The 20008-nt window shown below is 45.4% G+C and overlaps 1 protein-coding gene across 1 annotated transcript in view; it reads left to right on the top strand.

The window, feature by feature from the left end:
- Window positions 1–20008, top strand: part of GALNT9 (polypeptide N-acetylgalactosaminyltransferase 9) — a 185822-nt gene that overhangs the window by 33683 nt on the left and 132131 nt on the right. The window contains exon 2 of the mRNA XM_033135885.1: window positions 13017–13197. Within this exon, the coding sequence (XP_032991776.1) occupies window positions 13017–13197 (181 nt within the window). The remainder of the gene's footprint in view (window positions 1–13016; window positions 13198–20008) is intronic.

Here is a 20008-nt window from a genome sequence, read left to right as displayed (position 1 = left end):
ATGCAATTATGCTGTCACAGGCCTTCGCTAGAGACAAAATCAAAACATATATGATGGTGAGGTTCCTGAAGTTCAAAGGAAGCCAGCAAAAAGTTGAAGGGTGCCAGCAAGTTTTCCTTAGGAGACTTCCACATATCCCTAAGTGTTTTCTACACATACTTCTTCACACAGCACATTCCAGATTCATATAATGTGCTGCCATGGATGTAGTGATGGCAACAGTTTTGGGTAGCTTTAAAAGGGGGAGGAGACAAATACATGAAGGAGAGGTTTATTCATGGCTTATAGGGATGGGTGGAGGTGCTGCCAATTTTGGTTTCTCACAGTTTCTCATTCTTCTAGCCTTAAGCTCAGTTCTCCACATTTCCACATCAGTTTACTTAAAAAAAAAAAGTCCTCACAAAAATTTACCAACATACACATACCATCCTTCATCCGGGCAGGCAAGAGACATGATCACAGATCAAGACATTCCTAGTCTAGGGCAGCTGACCCTCAAGGAGTGTGAGAAGCAGGGCTGGGGAAGGGTTTGGCCTGGGGTAAGTCTTTATGGCTTGATGGAGAGGTCAGATATCTTCATTTGGCCCTGGGCACTGAGGTTCCTTAGCCTAGTTAAAGCCAGGGTTTTTGTGTGGACAGGCAGAGTCCCCCAAACCCCAGGCGACCCCTGAGCGGAATAATGACACAAGACAACGTGCTATGGGATTAAAGTTGGCCACAACTTTATTAAGATTCAGAGGTAGGGAGACCTTTGCTCAGGAACTGGGCGTTTATGCTTCCCAGTCCCCAGCCGGGGATCTGGGAGACTTCAGAGTTATCCAGAATGTGTGGGGATTGGGCTGGCTCTGGAGAACATATGTTCAAGCAGAGAGCCTGCCCTCCGTTCACCACCGTTAGAAGGGGAGAGCAATGACAACCTCTCGGCGTATGGCCAATGCCTCCCCCAAGACCCTTTTAACGGGGAACCCTGGTATCGCCGCTGCAAGGGGGCGGGGTCACCGCCTCATGCCCCCCCCTTGGGAAGATAGACTAAAGGATTCTGCCCAAGGCCTGAAACCGCCGAAGTTGTGATGTATTGCTATGGGAAAGGCGAAACCTGCCAATGCAGGATAATTCCTTTCCGGCCCTTCAAGAGCAGCCTTGGCCTAGCAGCTCCTGCATACCTGTGGAGAAGATGTTAACCTGCAAATTAAGACTTAATTGAGGGAGTGGAGGGCAGGAGAAGCTGTGGAGCCCAACTGCCGCTTCACAGTTAAGCTACACCTTGTATTGTGTGGGCTGGGTGATCCCTGCCCTAACCTGGCCAATCCCCTGGTAACGCTTCCCCAGGCGGGATTGGGCGGTTGACTGCGGTAGGTGGAGACCCCAGGTATCCAGCCTGGGGAGGATGAAGCCAGCCTGAACTACCAGGAGCCACGCTGGGATCCAGGGGGCTGTGCGCGACCACGCAAAAGTCACCCCCAATTTGATGTGGGGAGCGCTCATTTTTTTCAGCTGGAACTTGCTAGAACTCAGTTCCGGCACCTCTTGAGTGGGCACCATTGCCATTTTAAGAGAACGAGGGAGGTGCTCGTTATGAGTTGCAGCACCTCCTTTTCTAGAAAAATAGCACTGATTAAAGCCAACCTACTACGGTGGAAGATCAGCAAGCTCAAATCACAGTGTATTTTGGTTGTTTCCTTCTTATTTTAGTTTCTTTACAGTGCTATTCAAGTTTGGAGGCTGCTGTCAGAATGCCTAGCTGCCTGGCTTCATCTAATAATGAGGGGCAATGAAATATTTTTGCTTCGGGGTGCAAGCTGTTTACCTGTAGGGTTCAAAGAGAAATGTTCTTTCCATCCACCACAAGCCTCTCTGTTTAATTGGCCAATGCTCTTCATACTGCTTTTGCTTGGCAATGAAGGCCTTGGGTATCAGCCACTGCCAGAGGTCAAATGGGAGACTGATGGCATTCTGAATCTTCGTTTCCTTGCGGGGAGGGGAGGAAACCTGGTTGCCTAGCAGCACAGATGAGTACCACAGCATCACTTGTCTCCTCTCAATGTTGAGGCCATCACCAAATCTGGAATCTTCTGGCTGTTTCCTTGCCCCCTTCCTGATCTGCAGAAAACTATGAATTATAAACACTCTCCTGATTCATATGAGAGGTGGGTGTATCAAAATGAAGAAAGAGAAGTATTGACATGAATTATTCAATTTCGTTGAAAACAGATATAGAATTTTCTATAGGGTTTTTTTAAAAGAAAAAATTGTGAGCTTATGACAGACTGATGACAATAAAAAGAGAAATGCAAAAAAAAAAAAAAAACCCCAAAGGAATGGAAAACCTTTTAACAAATGCAGTATTATCTACTAAGGATGTGCATGCTTCCACAATCCAATTCAGAGCCCATCCCAGTGCTTTGGAATGGCCCTGATCCGATCCGGAATTATCCAGGGCCAGTCCTATCTGGATCTGTGCCCCGATCTTATTCAGGAGTCTTGTATTGCATTTAATTAGAGTTTAAAATGTCCTCCCCTTCTCCTCCTCAGTGCAAGGCCACCCCCTTTTGACAACCCCAGATCAATTCAAGTGGACCCAGTTTGATCCAGGCCTCAGCCCATTCCAGCCAAATCCCAGGTTGACCCAAGTTGGCCAAATTCAGTTTGGGATCTGGGGTTGAGCTGGTATGCACTATTATCTACCCCATAGAAATACAACACAGATGGGGGAAAGAGCTGATAGCCTAGCCTTCTCATAGTAACTGACGCCCTCTAGGTGTGACCAGAACAGGATACAATTCACCTGCCTTTCACAGAAGGCAGTCGTATATTAGAAGGGCTATCCAGCCCACACCCAGTTTAGAGAACATTAAGAAGAGAGATTTGAGACCTGGGAGTTGCCCACCAAGAGTCAGCGACTGCACAGCAGACTAAGCAGGCGCACAGGTCACTGGGTCACAGCCTACCCTACCATAGTGAGGCCTGCATTGAATTCCTATTAAAATTTAGACTGGGTGCTTCTAAAATTGCATCTATACAAGAGATGGGGAGCCTGTGGCCCTCTAGGTGCTGTTGGACTACTGTTCTCATTAGCTCCACCCATAGCTGTCAACTTTTCCCCTTTCTTGCGAGGAATCCTATTCGGAATAAGGGAATTTCCCTTAAAAGGGAGGGTAGGGAAGTGGACAGCTATGGCTCCACCCACCATGTCCAATAGTCGGGAACGGTAGAAGTTGTAATCTAATGGGATCTACCCCACACCGATTTACGGCATATATTAACATTAACCTAAGCAACTGTGATGTGTTTCCTCTTTTTTAATGATGTGTAATTGGCCCCCTGATGCCGAGGTCTCAAAAATCCTTAGTTGGTTTCTGGTCCCAGCCTTGATATGGAGGTAGGAGGACCTATAAGGAGTTGCCAGCTCCTTTGCAAATGGAGACTTTCATCCTACCTCCCCTACCTTTGTGTCTATCTGTTGTTGACCTTCATGATCTTCTGATATTTGTTTATCTTCTTCCAAATTATCTCTTGTAATTAGAATCCTTCTCCTCATCTCTAGGGGCCGCAGGCTTCAAATGAGGATTGCTTAAAAGCAATTACATTTTGATATTGGAGATCTGTACACATAAATGTTGTATCATTTCCAATTAAAAATAGTAATGAATTTTGTCCACAGAGACAGCGGACTGAGCAGAGCTATTGTTTCTGTTGGTTCCACTGGGATATAACAAGAATGCATGCACAAACATCTGTGTTGTGTGCGTGTGCTCACGCACGCACGCATGCACACACACGCCATTGTGTGTGGGTGCTGTTTCACCTTTGGATAAAGTTTGAGTCAGAGTTCCAAACCAGAAGCTGCCTTTGAGCTGAGTCATAGGAAAGGTCTCTGAGCATGTGCAGAATAGAGATGGATAAGGATGAGGGAGAAATTCACTTTGGTTCACCTTTTAATGCCAATGCTAACTAAATTGCACTGCCTGAATCAACATGTGAACCAGAGCACAGCTTTCCTTCAAAATTTGCACTGCTACAATTTTCCCGATGAAGTTCTCCAACCCCAAAAGGTGTGTAAAAACACTTATGTTGGTGGAAAGTGAGCATACAATGCCTATATTAGTGAAAATAATGTACAAAAATTTCTTATAGTAGTAAAGTTTTATGCAAAAATATGTATATTCAGCAAAATGGCATGCAAGCATGTATATATTTGGAGAAATGTACAGTAAAATATTCGGGGGGGGAGTGCAAGCTGATGTGGAAATGTCAGGAGCTGAACTTCAGACTGGACGGATCAGGAACGAAAGTGGGGGATGAAATCCACAAATGTGTACAGCTCCAGGGATGGTGGATTAGTCAATTTCCAGTATGTTTCAGTTTCTCATGCCTTCAACTATGTGCCCACTCCATCCTGTTTTATGGTGTGTTTTTTTTAAAAAAAAAAAACACCCCCAAAATAGATTTATATTTTACTAATTTTCTCCTAAGTTCTTCATTTCTTTTTGCTGTTGTTTTAGCCCAGGTGAACTTTCTCTTTCTAATGGCCTAGTCCTGGTCCTCTGGTCCTGGTCCTCTGGCTGGGGGTTGAGAGGCCAGAGTCTTATTACTTTCACCTTTGCAACCCCACCGCAAATGGCATACGGAGCATCAGTTTCCAACTCTGTTTCCACCTCTGTCTACTGAATGCAGCCAGGCTGGTCTCTCCCCATTGCCATGCTGCTTTCTTCCAGGGAGATGGGGTGGGATGTAGCCTCCTAGCAGCCCCCCCCCCCATTCTCTGGGCAGTGTTCTATGCTCTCTGCTGTCGCAGGGCAAGTAAAGAACTTTGTTCATTTTGTAAGACTCTGTAATATACTTCTACAATCAAGGCTCATAAATCCTGCACAAACTCTCTGCTTAATGAAGAAAAAAAAAAGAGGTCCAGAACTAAGGAGACGCTCTGTAAAATTATTGCTTTGGAGAGCATCCAAAAAATTCTCTTGTCCCTCAAACAGAAGAAAGAGGAAAAAAGGTCACAGAATGCATTACTGGCTCAGCATGCCAATACTGAGAGGATGCAAAATGAAAACCTTTGGCAATCATATATACTGTACTCCACAACATGCAGGCAAAATGACGTTATTTCAACTTCGAGATTGCTACCTATTTTACAAGAGGAGGTCATATTGAACGTACAAATGGAGATGGAAATGCTTCCGGCTTATGACTCTGCCTAAATATTAAGCAAAGATGTGATTGTGAGATTTGGAATTGTACATTTGTTCAGCTTGGAACTAGCACTGAGCCCAAATCCCCTCTACACAGAAGAAGAAGAAGAAGAAGAAGAAGAAGAAGAAGAAGAAGAAGAGTTTGGATTTGATATCCCGCTTTTCACTACCCGAAGGAGTCTCAAAGCGGCTAACATTCTCCTTTCCCTTCCTCCCCCACAACAAACACGCTGTGAGGTGAGTGAGGCTGAGAGACCTCAGAGAAGTGTGACTAGCCCAAGGTCACCCAGCAGCTGCATGTGGAGGAGCAGGGAAGCGAACCCGGTTCACCAGATTACGAGTCTACCGCTCTTAACCACTACACCACACTGGCTCTCCAAGAACTGTACCACCCTGTGAATAGGTTTGGTGGTCCAGGAACTGCATGGATAGCAGACCAGTAAGGTGGTAGGGATCACACTGTGGTGTGCTGGCAGGTACGTTTTTAAACAAGAAAGAAAAATCTATATTTGGGAATTTATATTCAAATATGCCCTTCATCAAAATGATTAGGACAGCAAATATCGAGGATAATAAAGGTAAAGATAAAGGACCCCTGACCGTTGGGTCCAGTTGCAGACGACTTTGGCGTTGCGGTGGTCATCTCGCTTTATTGGCTGAGGGAGCCGGAGTACAGCTTCCGGGTCATGTGGCCAGCATGACTAAGCCGCTTCTGGCGAACCAGAGCAGCACACCGAAATGCTGTTTACCTTCCCGCCGGAGTGGTACCTATCTATCTACTTGCACTTTGACTTTCTTTTGAACTGCTAGGTTGGCGGGAGCAGGGACCAAGCAATGGGAGCTCACTCCGTCGCGGGGATTCAGACCGCCGACCTTCCAATCGGCAAGCCCTAGGCTTTGTGGTTTAGACCACAGTGCCACCCGCGTCCCTCCTATGGAGGATAATACTATTAACTATTTATTAATGCTGGCAACAACAAGAATTAATTAATATTGGCAACAACAAGAATAGAGCTTGCTCCAGAAGGTCTCCAAGCGACTCATGACATATTTAAGAACCCGGTGGATCAGGCCAGTGCCACAGCTAGCAAAGGAACACACTCTAAGCATCTCCAGTCCTCTTGACTGGAGGCCCAATCGAACTCTACTGAAAGATATGCAAGTCCATTTGATTTTGTGCTGGCAGGATTCAATATTGCAATGTTTGTTAATTTGCTTTTGCTAGCTATTGATCGGTGCTTCCATGCTTCTTCCTGACAACTTCAGACATCCAGTAGCACAGTGGCAGCCTGATGAAGTATAGGGAAAGGACCATAGTTCTATGGTAGAATATCTGCCACACATGCAGCAGGTCCCATGTTCAATCCCTGGTGTATGTAGATATGGCTTGGAAACCCTGTAGAGTTGCTGCCAGTCAGAGTAGATTAAACTGAGCTCATGAAGCTGTGGTCTGACTCAGTAATAAGGCAGCTTCCAGTTTGCCTATGAGCAATGAAAACAGTTTAGATTTCAGATTGGATAGGTGCCTGTTATTTTTGTTAAGAAAGATCAGATTAGCAGTGTGAGCAGCTAAAACACCAGATTTTGCAGGAAAAACAAATGCAATCCTTATGATTATGTACGGCTAAGGTGGGCCACCTAGCTTCCTCTCTCCTAGGAAAAATGATACGCTGCTTTTCACCCTCTGTAGTCTCGGCTTTGTTCTCCTCTTGGTAGAGCCACTGTTGTTCTGTGAATAGTTCTTTGCAGTTAAATATGCACTTTTGCTCCTGCTTTGCTACAAAGGGGGTAACAATTCCTGTTCTCTTTGTAGTTCAGATTAAATAAGTTGATTTATGGGTAACTGTTTTGTGGACAACTGAACATTCTGGACATTTTGTCCTCTCTCATGTTTGAGAGATATAGAGAATGGAGACCAAGATGATCAAAGGTATGGAAGTCAAGCCTTATGAGGAACAGCTCAGGGAGTTGGGTATGTTTAGCCTGGAGAAGAGAAGACTGAGAGGTGATATGATAGACACCTTCAGCTCCACAGGGTAGGATGCGAACCAATGAATTCAATTTACAAGAAAGGGGATTCTAGTTAAACATTAGGAAGACATTTCTGGTGGTAAGAGCTGTTTGACAGTAGAACAGGCTACCACAAAAGATGGTGGAATCTCTTTCATTGGAGGTTTCTAAAGAGAAGTTGGATGGCCACCCATCAGGGATTCTTTAGCTGTGATTCTGTGCTAGATGACCCTTACGATACCTTCTGACTCTACAGTTCTGTCATTCTAGGATTCTATGACCCCCTTCTCTGAAACACTGGCGAACTCTGTGATTCTATGAATCTAATTGAACATGCAAGTCTTGATCAGTGAAGCAGTGCACCTGCAAAGTGTGAGACACCCCCACCCCAAGAACCTTTGCCGCTATTATTAACACTGCTTTCCATTTCTTCTCTTTGATCTCAAAATGCATCCAGCATTTTGCCTGGGGAGGAGACACATACTACAGCACAAAAATTGTTTTTAAGGGACAACAGCCTGTCTATCAAGCCTTTGGAAAGCACTGCACAAAGCTTCCCAAACACAGGGGAATAAATGGTTTCTGCAGAAACTGACTGTGCTTGTGTGTTCCAGCCACATCTCATCCTATGCCCAACATAGGACATCAGAGGTCAGGCAGGTGGGTATGGTTTGGGGGGGAAACAGCCTTCCAGGCCAGATTGGAACCTGTGCTGTGCCAAATCTGGCCTGCAACCTGAAGATTCCCCACCTCCAGTTCTAAGATGGATGGACCTTTGCTATGACATGACATAAGAACACACCCACCAAGTGTTCCTGTTTTCCAGGGATGTCCTGTTTAGAGAAGCTGTCCCGGTTTCTGATTTGATCCCATAATGTCCCGCTTTTCCTTAGGATGTCCCTATTTTCATTGGAGAAATGTTGGAGGTTATGGAGTTATTCGACTCCCATTGCTGTCTGAAGGCAATCCTGTATAGGGAAGTTTTTTAATGTTTAATGATGTTTATATATATATATGTTGGAAGCTACCCATAGTGCCTGGGGCAACCCAGTAAGATGTGTGGGGGTATAAATAGTAAAATTATCATTATGGAATGGGAGAAATGTTGGAGGGTATTTAAGAAAGCATTCTGTGCTCCAGTCTATCCACTTCAAGGTTTGGTCCCATCCCCTACTGGCAGGGCCGGCGCGTCCATTAAGGCAAACTAGGCAATTGCCTAGGGTGCCAAAATGGAGGGGGCACTGGCCAGGCTTGGGGGGACAGCGGGAAGGGCTAGCAGCAGCTTCTCCGCTGTAGCGGAGAGGTGCTGCTTGCCTCTCCACCCCCTCCACCTCCCGCTGAAGCAGGTTTGGGCGGGGGGCAGAAGGTGGTCTCGCCTAGGGCGCAAGAAACCCTAGCACCTGGTTTCTACTGGTTTCAGACCCACCAGCTAGCGGCCCCCCACAGATCACCCTGGAAAGAATGTGGTCCTTATCGGAGAAAAGGCTCCCCTTTCTTCTAAGCACTATTGTGCGCTGCCTCGCAATGTGTGCTGAATTGAAAGCACCGTGATGCAGAATGACTGCTGGCAACAGCTTTCGCGTTTAGCGGCTTTCCTGAATTGTGCCGTGGTGGCGGCGGGTGAGAGAAAGAGAAAGCATCAAATCTCTTTTTAATTGTTCTTCACCCATCAGCCATGCTCACTTTTGGTGTGGTTACACAATACAGAAGCGCCTGGCTGGTGCTGGTGCCCGCTCGACAACCCCAGCTAGTTGATTATGGATGCTGTAAGCAAGCTCCAATGTTTCATAGGGAAAGAGGCCATTTCAGTGCAGTTCAAGTGGATTAGGGCTGGCTAGTGGCAATTTCCTAGAAATGAGGAAAAGTAATGCAAGGAAAGCAGAATGTGCGCCATGAGTATGGCTGCATTTTTTTAAAATGAGAGAGAGAGAGAGAAAGAAAGAGAGAATGCCTATTTTTTCCCAGCCAGGGGAATAAAATAGAAATGACAGTATTAAGCTCAGGATAGCAAGGAGGGGAGAAAAAAAACTCTATGTGTGGATTGCACTGCAGAGGAAGGCAAGCAAATCTTGAACAAGAACACACAGGAGGTTTAAAGTTTCAGGAGATGTTCCCTCCCCACTTTCCTCCAGTCCAGCTTATCAGGCTTGTCCTGGCTCAGAAAGAACATTTGGTGTTTAATCAATTAATCCAAGGTCAGGGGAATCAGCAAGCCAGACTGATACCTCCTCCCACCACCCCAAGCCAAGTTTGACAGATGAGTGGAACCACCCACCTGGCGATCACCTGATGCCACAGTCATACCAGGTGACCCTTCTATTTGCCCACAGCAGCCTCCAGACCCTATTTTGGAAGGGGCTTCTGAAGACATCTTCCAGAGCATGACTCAAAATGCTGTTTTCGAAAACACTACTTTGAAAAGAGCTTTACAGTCATGGGCAGACAGCTGATCAGTAGAGCATGCAAACACCCTTTTGGTACTGAACCAGATTTAATTTTTATCTGCCCCACTGTCATGGTCTGGCAGACGAAGGATGATATAGGTGGGTTGTTTTCTAGAGACCTGGGGGAGGACTCCAGTTGGGTGTAGATCTTGAGGAGGGTCCAAGTGTGTGGGGCTTCCTTCAGTCTGCTTTCTCGCCTCAATCACCCCTGCTTTCAGAGCCACGAGCCCCACAGCCATTGGAACCTATATCAGATATTTCCATGGTGCCTATTGCACTGCTCACCCCTGCTTCTCCAGAGGTAGGTGTTCTACTACCTGCTGTGCCTGCCTTGCAGAGGGCAGAGACACCTCCCCTGTCACCTAAGCCCCAGAGGTGCCAAAAGAGGTGTGCAAAGGTGGAGCAGAACTCACCTTCTATGGGAAGCATTAGATTGCTTGGCTAAGGAGCAGAAGGTGGCGGCACGGGGGTCATCATTCTGTATTTGGACTCACACCACTTGTCATATAATTCATCAATCCAATTTCTTCTGATATAGCTGTATTTTTATCCTTTGTTTTCAGTATTTGCACTTGGCACTTTAGCATGTTTGTGAATCTAATGGTTACCAGCTCATTTCCATTCTAGTAAATTTGGTTTTATAGTTATAGCCAGTTTGTTGTGTTGTTGTGTTGTTGTTTTGTTTTGTTTTGTTGTACTAGTATTTTCAGGGACATGGGTGGCGCTGTGGGTTAAACCACAGAGCCTTGGGCTTGCTGATCAGAAGGTCGGCCTTTCGAATCCCCGCGACGGGGTGAGCTTCCGTTGCTCAGTCCCTGCTCCTGCCCACCTAGCAGTTCAAAAGCACGTCAAAGTGCAAGTAGATAAATAGGTACCGTTCCTGCGGGAAGGTAAACGGCGTTTCCGTGTGCTGCTCTGGTTTACCAGAAGCGGCTTTGTCATGCTGGCCACATGACCTGAAAGCTGTATGCCAGCTCCCACGGCCAGTAACGCGAGGTGAGCGCCGCAACCCCAGAGTCGGACACAACTGGACCTAATGGTCAGGGGTCCCTTTACCTTTACCTTTACTAGTATTTTCACCACAATTGATACTTGTGTATATTATTTATTATTTATTATTAATTATAAGGAGCAGAACCACCTGCTGCACTAAGCTGAGCCCACCCCTGAACCTATTCCTTTAAATAGGATACCAAGGGGTGTGTCCATGTTGGATGAACATCTAAGCTAGATCACCTGCCATGCCTTTGTGTTTCTGTGCCTTGGATCAACTCTGTTACCTGCTGTGCCTCCAACCAGCTATTCACATAGGTATTGCCCTGATGTAAGTGTTAATGCCTTTGGAAACATCCTCATTTGAGTTACTGTTCTTGAACAACTGGGAACCAGGACATACGATGTCAGCGGTACAGCAGGCAGTCCAGGCTTGACGGAAATGGTCTCAAAGGCCAAATGGGGAGGCCTAGTAGAACTAATATGGCCTCCAAGCCAGAGGTTCCTCACCCCCGAATTAGTCGGAAATTGCCAGAAAATTCACCAACACTAATGTTCAATTTTATTGGATCTGATCTAGAATACTAGATACTAGTAAACAACAGCAGATCATCTGCCTGCAAAACCTTTTCAAATCCCATTTGTTCACATGCAAAAAAATAAAATAAAAATGGATTTCTCTGTTTTGCGTAACACCACATGCCAATAGCTCCAAATGTAAATCAAAGCAGAAATATGACAGTCTCGTCCCCCCCATTTAATGTTACAATTTATGATTCACTTTCCCATCAAAGGTACTCAAAGCATCATCAAAAAGTTTACTAGAAGCCTATGATAAAAATGACAAAAGAACAGCAGTAACAATCAAAATCATGAAAAAATGATCTTCACATGAAGGGGACAGAATCACAACAAATCCCCAAAATATCATTATAGAAAGCCAGGCAGATGTTTGCTAAGTAGTTGTGATGCATGCTAGAAATGTGAGGAAAATAGAGGAGATGGTATGCATGTATGGCGGATGTGTGAGAAAACCCGAGGTTTCTAGCGTGGGTGGAATCATTAAACGTATACAGGAAATGGTTTTTATATTGGGGGGGGGCATCCAGCCTGAGGGCCAACTTTGGACCAGTATAGATCCCAATATGGTCTGTGTGGCCATTTCCACCACCCAACCACCATATGTGGCATTAGGCATGGGGCAGGCAGGGGCAGAGTTGCACTGGCAGCAAAGCTAAGTTCCATGTGGGGAACTAAACCATACAGCCGATCCCTGCAGACAGTAGTTTTGGCAGCCCTGTGCTTGGCACTTTCTAGCACAGGGCTGGCAAAGAGTCCTGGCTGCTGGGCACTTGGGAAGCACTGCTCAAGAGACCCAGATGGGTGGATGGGACAACAACTATCAATAATCTTGCATCATATTGCGAGGTTGTCCCACTGTTATGTCTTGAGCTTGGATCATGGAACAATAGGCAGTCACGTAGGATTTTAGAATGTAGTAATTTGATTGGCCCATAGGAGCTGTCCAATCCGGCTCCAGGAGGGGAGTTTGAATTAGCCTATCAGGTGTGACTGATGGTGTCAGTAAAGTATATATAGCCTGGGATCTGGGCGGGGCATCACTGGCTCACTCCCACAGGATGATTGACTGTTTATATTATGAGGTGAAATAAACACAAGAAAACCGATGGCTCTCCACTGAGTTTATTTCACCAACCTACCTGTCCAGATAGACCCATGGGAGCTCTGGAGAGATAAGGATCTGGTCTGTGAGACCCAAAGTTTTCCCCTTCTGTGTTAAATAACAAGTTTTTTCATGAATCCAATGGGGCTGTCTTAAAGAAAGCATGCCATTAGATTTCATAGGATCATGTTCACTGCAGCCACATTCTTTTGGGTTATCTTTGTTTTAAAAACCGCAATGCATAAAGTATTGTGCATGCACATTTTGCCAGATATTTCACTTCATATGTATCTTCTGAAAGGAGGTGAAAAGAAATCTTGATGTATTGTGGTTCCACCAAAGTGCAGGATCACTCATTCATGTCAGTAATACACTACACAGAATCCAACCTTGAAGTACTTTTACAGGATTTTCAGAAACTTTACCCAGATCTGTGAATTACTAATATAATATTTATTTTCTTAGCAAATCTTTATCCTGTAAATTTTGAGTGTTTTATGCCATAGGTTGATTGAAAAGATGAAGTATTGCAAAGAGGGGTGAGGAATAACCCTTTCCCCCAGGATTAAAGTGAGAAAAGAGTTAAATCTTCATTCAGAAGATTAAAATAAAAAATCTGCCAAGATGTTTAGGAACTACTGGGATCCATGTTGACTAAGATGCATCTAATGATTGCCTATATCTTCTCTGCAGGTCTAGCCAAGCCAATGGGATTAGTTGAAGGCCCTGGAGGCTTGGGCCAAGGAGGGATGGCTGCTACCCTGAGAGACGATAGTCATGAATCTGAAACAAAGTATGAAGAATATGGTTATAATGCCCAGCTAAGTGATCGGATTTCATTGGACAGGTCTATTCCTGACTACAGACCCAAAAAGTAAGTACACGTTCATTAGTGGACATGATTCTGTTTCCTTTACTCACATTGGAAAGGTCCTAAAGGTGCGTCTCAGTGTTATTGTAAAGGTAGCCTAGATCAATGTTTCCCAACCTTTGGTCTCTAGCTGTTTTCAGACTACAATTCCCATCATCCCTGACCACTGGTCTTGCTAGCTAGGGATGATGGGAGTTGCAGTCCAAAACAGCTGTAGACCAAAGGCTGGGAAACACTGGCCTAGATGGTGCCCTCCTCATATTATTAGACTCCAGATCCCATCTGCCCCAACCAGCATCGCCCATGATCAGAGATGATGGGAGTTGTAGTCCAACAATACCTGGGTGGCACTAATTTGGCCATCCTTGAAGCTAGCAGATGATGCAACTAGAAAGGTCAAGTTTTAGGACGATGGAAGCCTGAACCAGGTGTCTACTGGTAACTTACCTGTGTGTGTCACCATTTGGAAATTCAATCTTCTCAAATGATAACTAATATGAAAGGCAGCATGTCTCCTAATACCAGATGCTAGGAAATAACAGCAGGAAGGGGCTATTGCACCCATGTCCTGGCCATGGGCTTCCTCAAAGGATCTGGTTGGCTGTGGTCAGTGGGAAACAGAATGTTGAACTAGATAGACATTTGCTCTGATCCAGTAGGGCTCTTCTTTTCTTTTCTTGCTCTTCTCTCCTGTCTGCCAAGACCAGGTGAGGGTTGTGGGAAGCTAACCTGAATGTAGGCCTGGAGAGTGTAATTCTCCTGTCCCCTCAATTAGGGCTGCCATACACCCAGAATTTCCTGGACATATCCAGGATCCGTCCATAGGAAATGGTGTCCAGGAAAACCTGGCTGTATGGCAGCCCATATCAGAAGTGTTGAAATTTTTTTGGGGTGAACTTCTGGAAAACTTCTGCAAGACAAGGAAATGAAGGAATGAGAGTCTCCCAGTTCTGCTATACACATTTATGGCATATATGCACACATGGCCTTTTGGAAATGGGAAGCTCTTTTATCTCGGCTGAGGGAAGCTCGATGCTGGGCAGCTGGCTGGCTTGGGATGATTGTCTGCTTCTCCACTGAAACTGACAAGGTTGCAGGAGAGCCTTGTCAGTTTCAGTTTGGTCAGATTCCTTTCAAAAACATTTTCATCTAACCCTGCGACATATGTGGGCTGGAGGTTGGGAGGATCAAATGACTCATCTTTAATTGTACTTCTGAGAAAAGAAATATGAAGAAAGAACTACATAGCCAGGATCTTTATTCAAGCCAACTTTGGCTTTTTGCTTTAAAGTAAGGCTACATCCGGGACGTGGGTGGTGCTGTGGTCTAAACCACTGAACCTAGGGCTTGCTGATCGGAAGGTCGGCGGTTCGAATCCCCGCGACGGGGTGAGCTCCCGTTGCTCAGTCCCAGCTCCTGCCAACCTAGCAGTTTGAAAGCACGCCAGTGCAAGTAGATAAATAGGCACCGCTCTGGTGGGAAGGTAAACGGCGTTTCCATGCGCTGCTCTGGTTTCGCCAGAAGCGGCTTGGTCATGCTGGCCACATGACCTGGAAAAACTGTCTACGGAAGTGGACCAACGCCAGCTCCCTCGGCCTGAAAGCAAGATGAGCGCTGCAACCCGGGTCGTTCGCAACTGGACTTAACTGTCAGGGGTCCTTTACTTTTACCTTTAAGGCTACATCCACTTTAGGCATTTAAAGCACTCCAATACCACTTTTGGAATCATGGCTTCCCCAAAAAGAATCCTGGGAACTGTAGTTTGGCAAGAATGCTGAGCATTGTTAAGAGATCCTTATTCCTTCTCAGAGAGCTACAATTCCTAAAGTTCCCTGGGAAGAGGGGTTGGTCATTAATCTGCTCTGGGAATTGTAGCTCTCTCGAGGGAATAGGGTCTCCTTACAAAGCTCAGCATCCTCAATCAACTATATTTCCCAGAATTCTTTGGGAGGTAAGCCATAAATGTTAAAGTGACTTTTATTTTAATGATTTATTTCAAAAAAATTATACTCCGTTTGATTGTTTTTTTAAAAACACCCTCCAAGAGAATGAAACAATAATATTATCAATAGAAACAGTTGAAAACAACTATTTAAAACATAAAAACCAGCAGGTTAGAACATACATCAACAGTCTACGTGTTTGGGTAGAATTGTCTAAACCGATGGTTCCCAATTGGTGGCTGATGTTAAAAAGTAGGGAGTACCAAAGTGTAGGTGCTGGCACGCTAAAACAGCATACCAAAACATTTCTCTGATGAAAATAGGGACATCCTATTCAATAATAATAATAATAATAATAATAATAATAATAATAATAATAATAATAATAATAATATACCCCCACCCTTCTGACTGGGTTTCACCAGCCACTCTGGGTGCATACAGCACATATAAAACCCTAGTAAAATTTTATACATTAAAAACTTCCAGATACAGGGCTGCCTTCAGATGTCTTCTAAAAGTTGTGTAGCTCTTTATCTCCTTGGCATCTGATGGGAGGGCATTCCACAGGGAGGGCGCCACTGCCGAGAAGGCCCTCTGCAGCTGTAAGTGACAGTTCTGCAGATCAAAGCAGTCCAGTATGCAACTGTTGGGTAAGGACATAAGAGTGTCTTCAATGTATAGCATGGATGTGGCTTAAGGGTCCTTTAACTATACTAATTTGAGGTTTTATGCACATGCATTGATAAATTGGGAGAAAAGCAATGACAAACCTAGACAGCATCTTAAAAAGCAAAGACATCACCTTGCTGACAAAGGTCCGTATAGTTAAAGCTATGGTTTTCCCAGAAGTGATGTACGGAAGTGAGAGCTGGACCATCAAGAAGGCCGATCGCCGAAGAATTGATGCTTTTGAATTATGGTGCTAAAGGAGACTCTTGAGAGTCCCATGGACTGCAAGAAGATCAAACCTATCCATTCTCAAAGAAATCAGCCCTGAGTGCTCACTAGAAGGACAGATCCTGAAGTTGAGGCTCCAGTACTTTGGCCACCTCATGAGAAGAGAAGACTCCCTAGAAAAGACCCTGATGTTGGGAAAGATGGAGGGCACAAGGAGAAGGGGACGACAGAGGATGAGATGGTTGGACAGTGTTCTCGAAGCTACTAACATGAGTTTGGCCAAACTGCGAGAGGCAGTGAAGGATAGGCGTGCCTGGCGTGCTCTGGTCCATGGGGCCACAAAGAGTCGGACACGACTGAATGACTGAACAACAACAAATTGATAAACTAACTTATACCACAGTGTCACATTTTTCATGTATCTCTTCTTTGACCAATATGGCAAACTGTGTTTAACATTGACACCATTTAATGACTTCCTTCATTAAGTGGCTTTCAAAATAAGTCAAATTTATATCCTTCCAATATCCTCCAAATAAGATGTCCTTCCTCCCCTGTCATCTTAATAACAATCGGTAAATGTCTTAATGCAGCCCAAGGAATGCGACACTGCTAAAACTGCTCTCCATAGGCAGGACTGAAAAGAATACTTAATTAATTTCTAATAATAATCCCCCCCCCCCAAAAAAAAACACCTTTGGGGATTTCCCAAGCACAGCTGAAAGTTTAAATAAAGTGCCTTATTAAGTGGGGGAGAAAAAGTTTAATAAAGCACACTCGACAAGTCTTTTTGGAGAGATCACTCCAGCTGCAGGTAGCTTGGAAGAAAAAGGCAATGTCAAAATCTGAGCAGTTAGCATGGCAGCCCAGCTAGCATGGCTGTTGTAGGCTACAACTTCCATCAGTCTTAGCATCACACCATGATGATGATTCGAGTTGTTGTAGGGTTGCCATACGTCTGAATTTTCACTTTTTGAAATATGGCAGCCCTACTTGTAGCCCACAAGATCTGGAGGACCCCAAGTTGCTGAACGTTGCTCTCAAGGCTAGTGGAGGACTTGATTCAGGGGCTGACATTGCTGTGCATTTGCCAAGGCCCATGCTCCAGCACAAGGGTGCCAAATTGAATAAAATATGGAGGGGGGGTAATCACAAGACGCAGCACACATGCACACCATTTGAATTGCAAACCCCATCAAATATTTTAGGGGGGTGTCAAAGGGACCTCAGCCTATAGACCAGGCATAGGCAACCTTTGGCCCTCCAGATGTTTTGGCCTACAACTCCCATGATCCCTAGCTAACAGGACCAGTGGTCAGGGATGGTGGGAACTGTAGTCCAAAATATCTGGAGGGCCAAAGGTTGCCTATGCCTGCCATAGAAGTTGGCTCCTATGCACAAGCAGAGGATTCCCTGCTGATCTCTGATCTCTTTGGCCATCCTTCTGTTTGCTTTGGCTCAGGGGTGGGGAGACCCAGTCAGATGGGCAGGGTAGAAATAATAATAATAATAATAATAATAATAATAATAATAATAATAATAAACCACCAACCCTGGGGGCAGGATACAGCCCAATGGGCCTCTAGCAAAAGAATATTTCACCCCCCACAGGCCAGACCCCCTCAGCAGTCCTGCTCCCCATAGTTTTTCTGTCTGGCTGGGATGTGTCATTGAACTCTAATAACTCCTCTCACTTGTCTGGACTGAGGATAAAGAGGGGTGGTTGGTTTAGAAATTACCTTGCTGCAGAGTGCCTTTGTTGCCCTGCACATTTTTGTCTCTGGCTCCACCCACCACTGGCATGTGGCCCTATCCAGAAAGGAATGTGGCCCTTGCACTAAAGCATTCCTTGCTTTAGCTCCTTCTTCACCTGCCTACTCCAAGTTTGCAAGCAGTGACAAGCAGCAATGAGTATCTGAAGAAGTGTGCATGCACACGAAAGCTCATACCAAGAACAAACTCAGCTGGTCTCTAAGGTGCTACTGGAAAGAATTTTCTATTTTGTTTCAAGCAACAATGAGACGAGGAAGCAGCTTCCGTTTGCCTGGGCTGATCCTGCCCAGAGAGCACATAATGGGCAATGGTGAGCATGGCAAGGATATGTGCCTTAGAAAGAAAGGAAGCTGCCTTATACTGAGTGTGGTCATTGGTCTGTCTAGATCAGTACTGTCCACACTAACAGGCATCTGTTCTCCAAGGTCCTGGGCAGGGGATATTCCCAGGCGTACCTGCAGGGCAAATGCTCTACCACTGAGCTACGGCTCTTTCTCAAATGCAACCTATTTACAAAGGAGGCCTACTTTACCTAGGAGTCCACAGAAAACTGAAGCTGGCACAGGGCTTACTTGCAGCCACCCCAGGCAATGGCTGTCAGCTTTCATCTGCACTATACATTTAAAGCAAGGTCATAACACTTTGAACAGCCATGGCTTTCCCCAAAGAATCTTGGGAAATGCAGTTGGCTAAGGTTGCTGAGAGTGCTTAGGAAATCCCTATTCCCTAGAGCTCCTAGAGGTTGTTAAACCACTCTGAGAACTGTGGTTCTGTGAGGGGAACGGCGCATGCATGTGTGTCTCCTAACAAACGCTCAGCACCCTTAATAAACCACATCTCCCAGGATTCTTGGGGGGAAGCCATGACTGTTTCAAGTGTTAGGACACTGCTTTGAATGTATAGCGCAGATGGCACTGAGGTGTTGCCCTTGTATAATCCATCGGGGAAGAGGATGGGTGGGGAAAGCTGGAATTAGTTGGCTCTTCCTGCCATTGGTTCCAGCTCCACCTTCCCGTGGCTTCCCTGCTTTCTGCCCTACCAGTCCTAATGAACACCAGTCACCACTGGTTGTGAGGAGGCAACACAATGACACCTGCCTAATTCTTGAGGAGTCTTTCCCTTCTAACTGGTTCTAACCAGTTTCCTCAGCAGCTGCATCCACCAGAGGTGGGTCACTGTAACCCAATAGTTAGCTTTTGTTGTTGTTGTTGTTGTTGTTGTTGTTCAGTCGTTCAGTCGTGTCCGACTCTTCGTGACCCCAAGGACCAGAGCACGCCAGGCACGCCTATCCTTCACTGCCTCTCGCAGTTTGGCCAAACTCATGTTAGTAGCTTCGAGAACACTGTCCAACCATCTCATCCTCTGTCGTCCCCTTCTCCTTGTGCCCTCCATCTTTCCCAACATCAGGGTCTTTTCCAGGGAGTCTTCTCTTCTCATGAGGTGGCCAAAGTACTGGAGCCTCAACTTCAGGATCTGTCCTTCTAGTGAGCACTCAGGGCTGATTTCTTTGAGAATGGATAGGTTTGATCTTCTTGCAGTGCATGGGACTCTCAAGAATCTCCTCCAGCACCATAATTCAAAAGCATCAATTCTACGGTGATCAGTCTTCTTTATGGTCCAGCTCTCATAGTTAGCTTACAAGATGCAAAAGCTGGCCTTGACACAGGCGGAGCTTTGCTTCTCAATGTCCCATGATTAATGCAGAAGTCCTGCTAGATATGTAGCTCTGAGCTAATTTTGATGCCACCCCAACAGTTTCTCTCTCTCTTGCTCGCTTCCCCTGTTAGATACATTATTGATTCCCCTTTGTTTAGCCCTAGCCTAGTTTTCTAATTAAGCAGCAAGTTTAATTATACCACAAACGTATGTGGCGTAGATCCTGATTATTAACCGCAGCCCTTGGGATAACAGAATGAGCAAACTGAAATTAAATAGATCTGTAAAAATTAGTGACCTTATCTCTATATCTGTAAGCCTCTGCTACATTCAAATGCTCCAGAGCCCAGCACTTTGCTGCATCGTTGAAACACTGCCGTCACATCTATGAATTCTTTGAGCAAATGCTGGTGGCTGTCGGCTCTAATGAGTGTAGGTTTAAGGATATGTCAGGTTCAAGCTGCCAGGGAAAGCCAAGGAGCACTAAAATGGTTCGTCATGCCTTTCTCTCTAAAAATATGCTACCATTTCTCCTGCCCCTG

The sequence above is a fragment of the Lacerta agilis genome, chromosome 17, assembly GCF_009819535.1.
Source record: "Lacerta agilis isolate rLacAgi1 chromosome 17, rLacAgi1.pri, whole genome shotgun sequence".
NCBI lineage: Eukaryota > Metazoa > Chordata > Lepidosauria > Squamata > Lacertidae > Lacerta > Lacerta agilis.
This window is presented reverse-complemented; position numbering and strand designations above follow the sequence as displayed.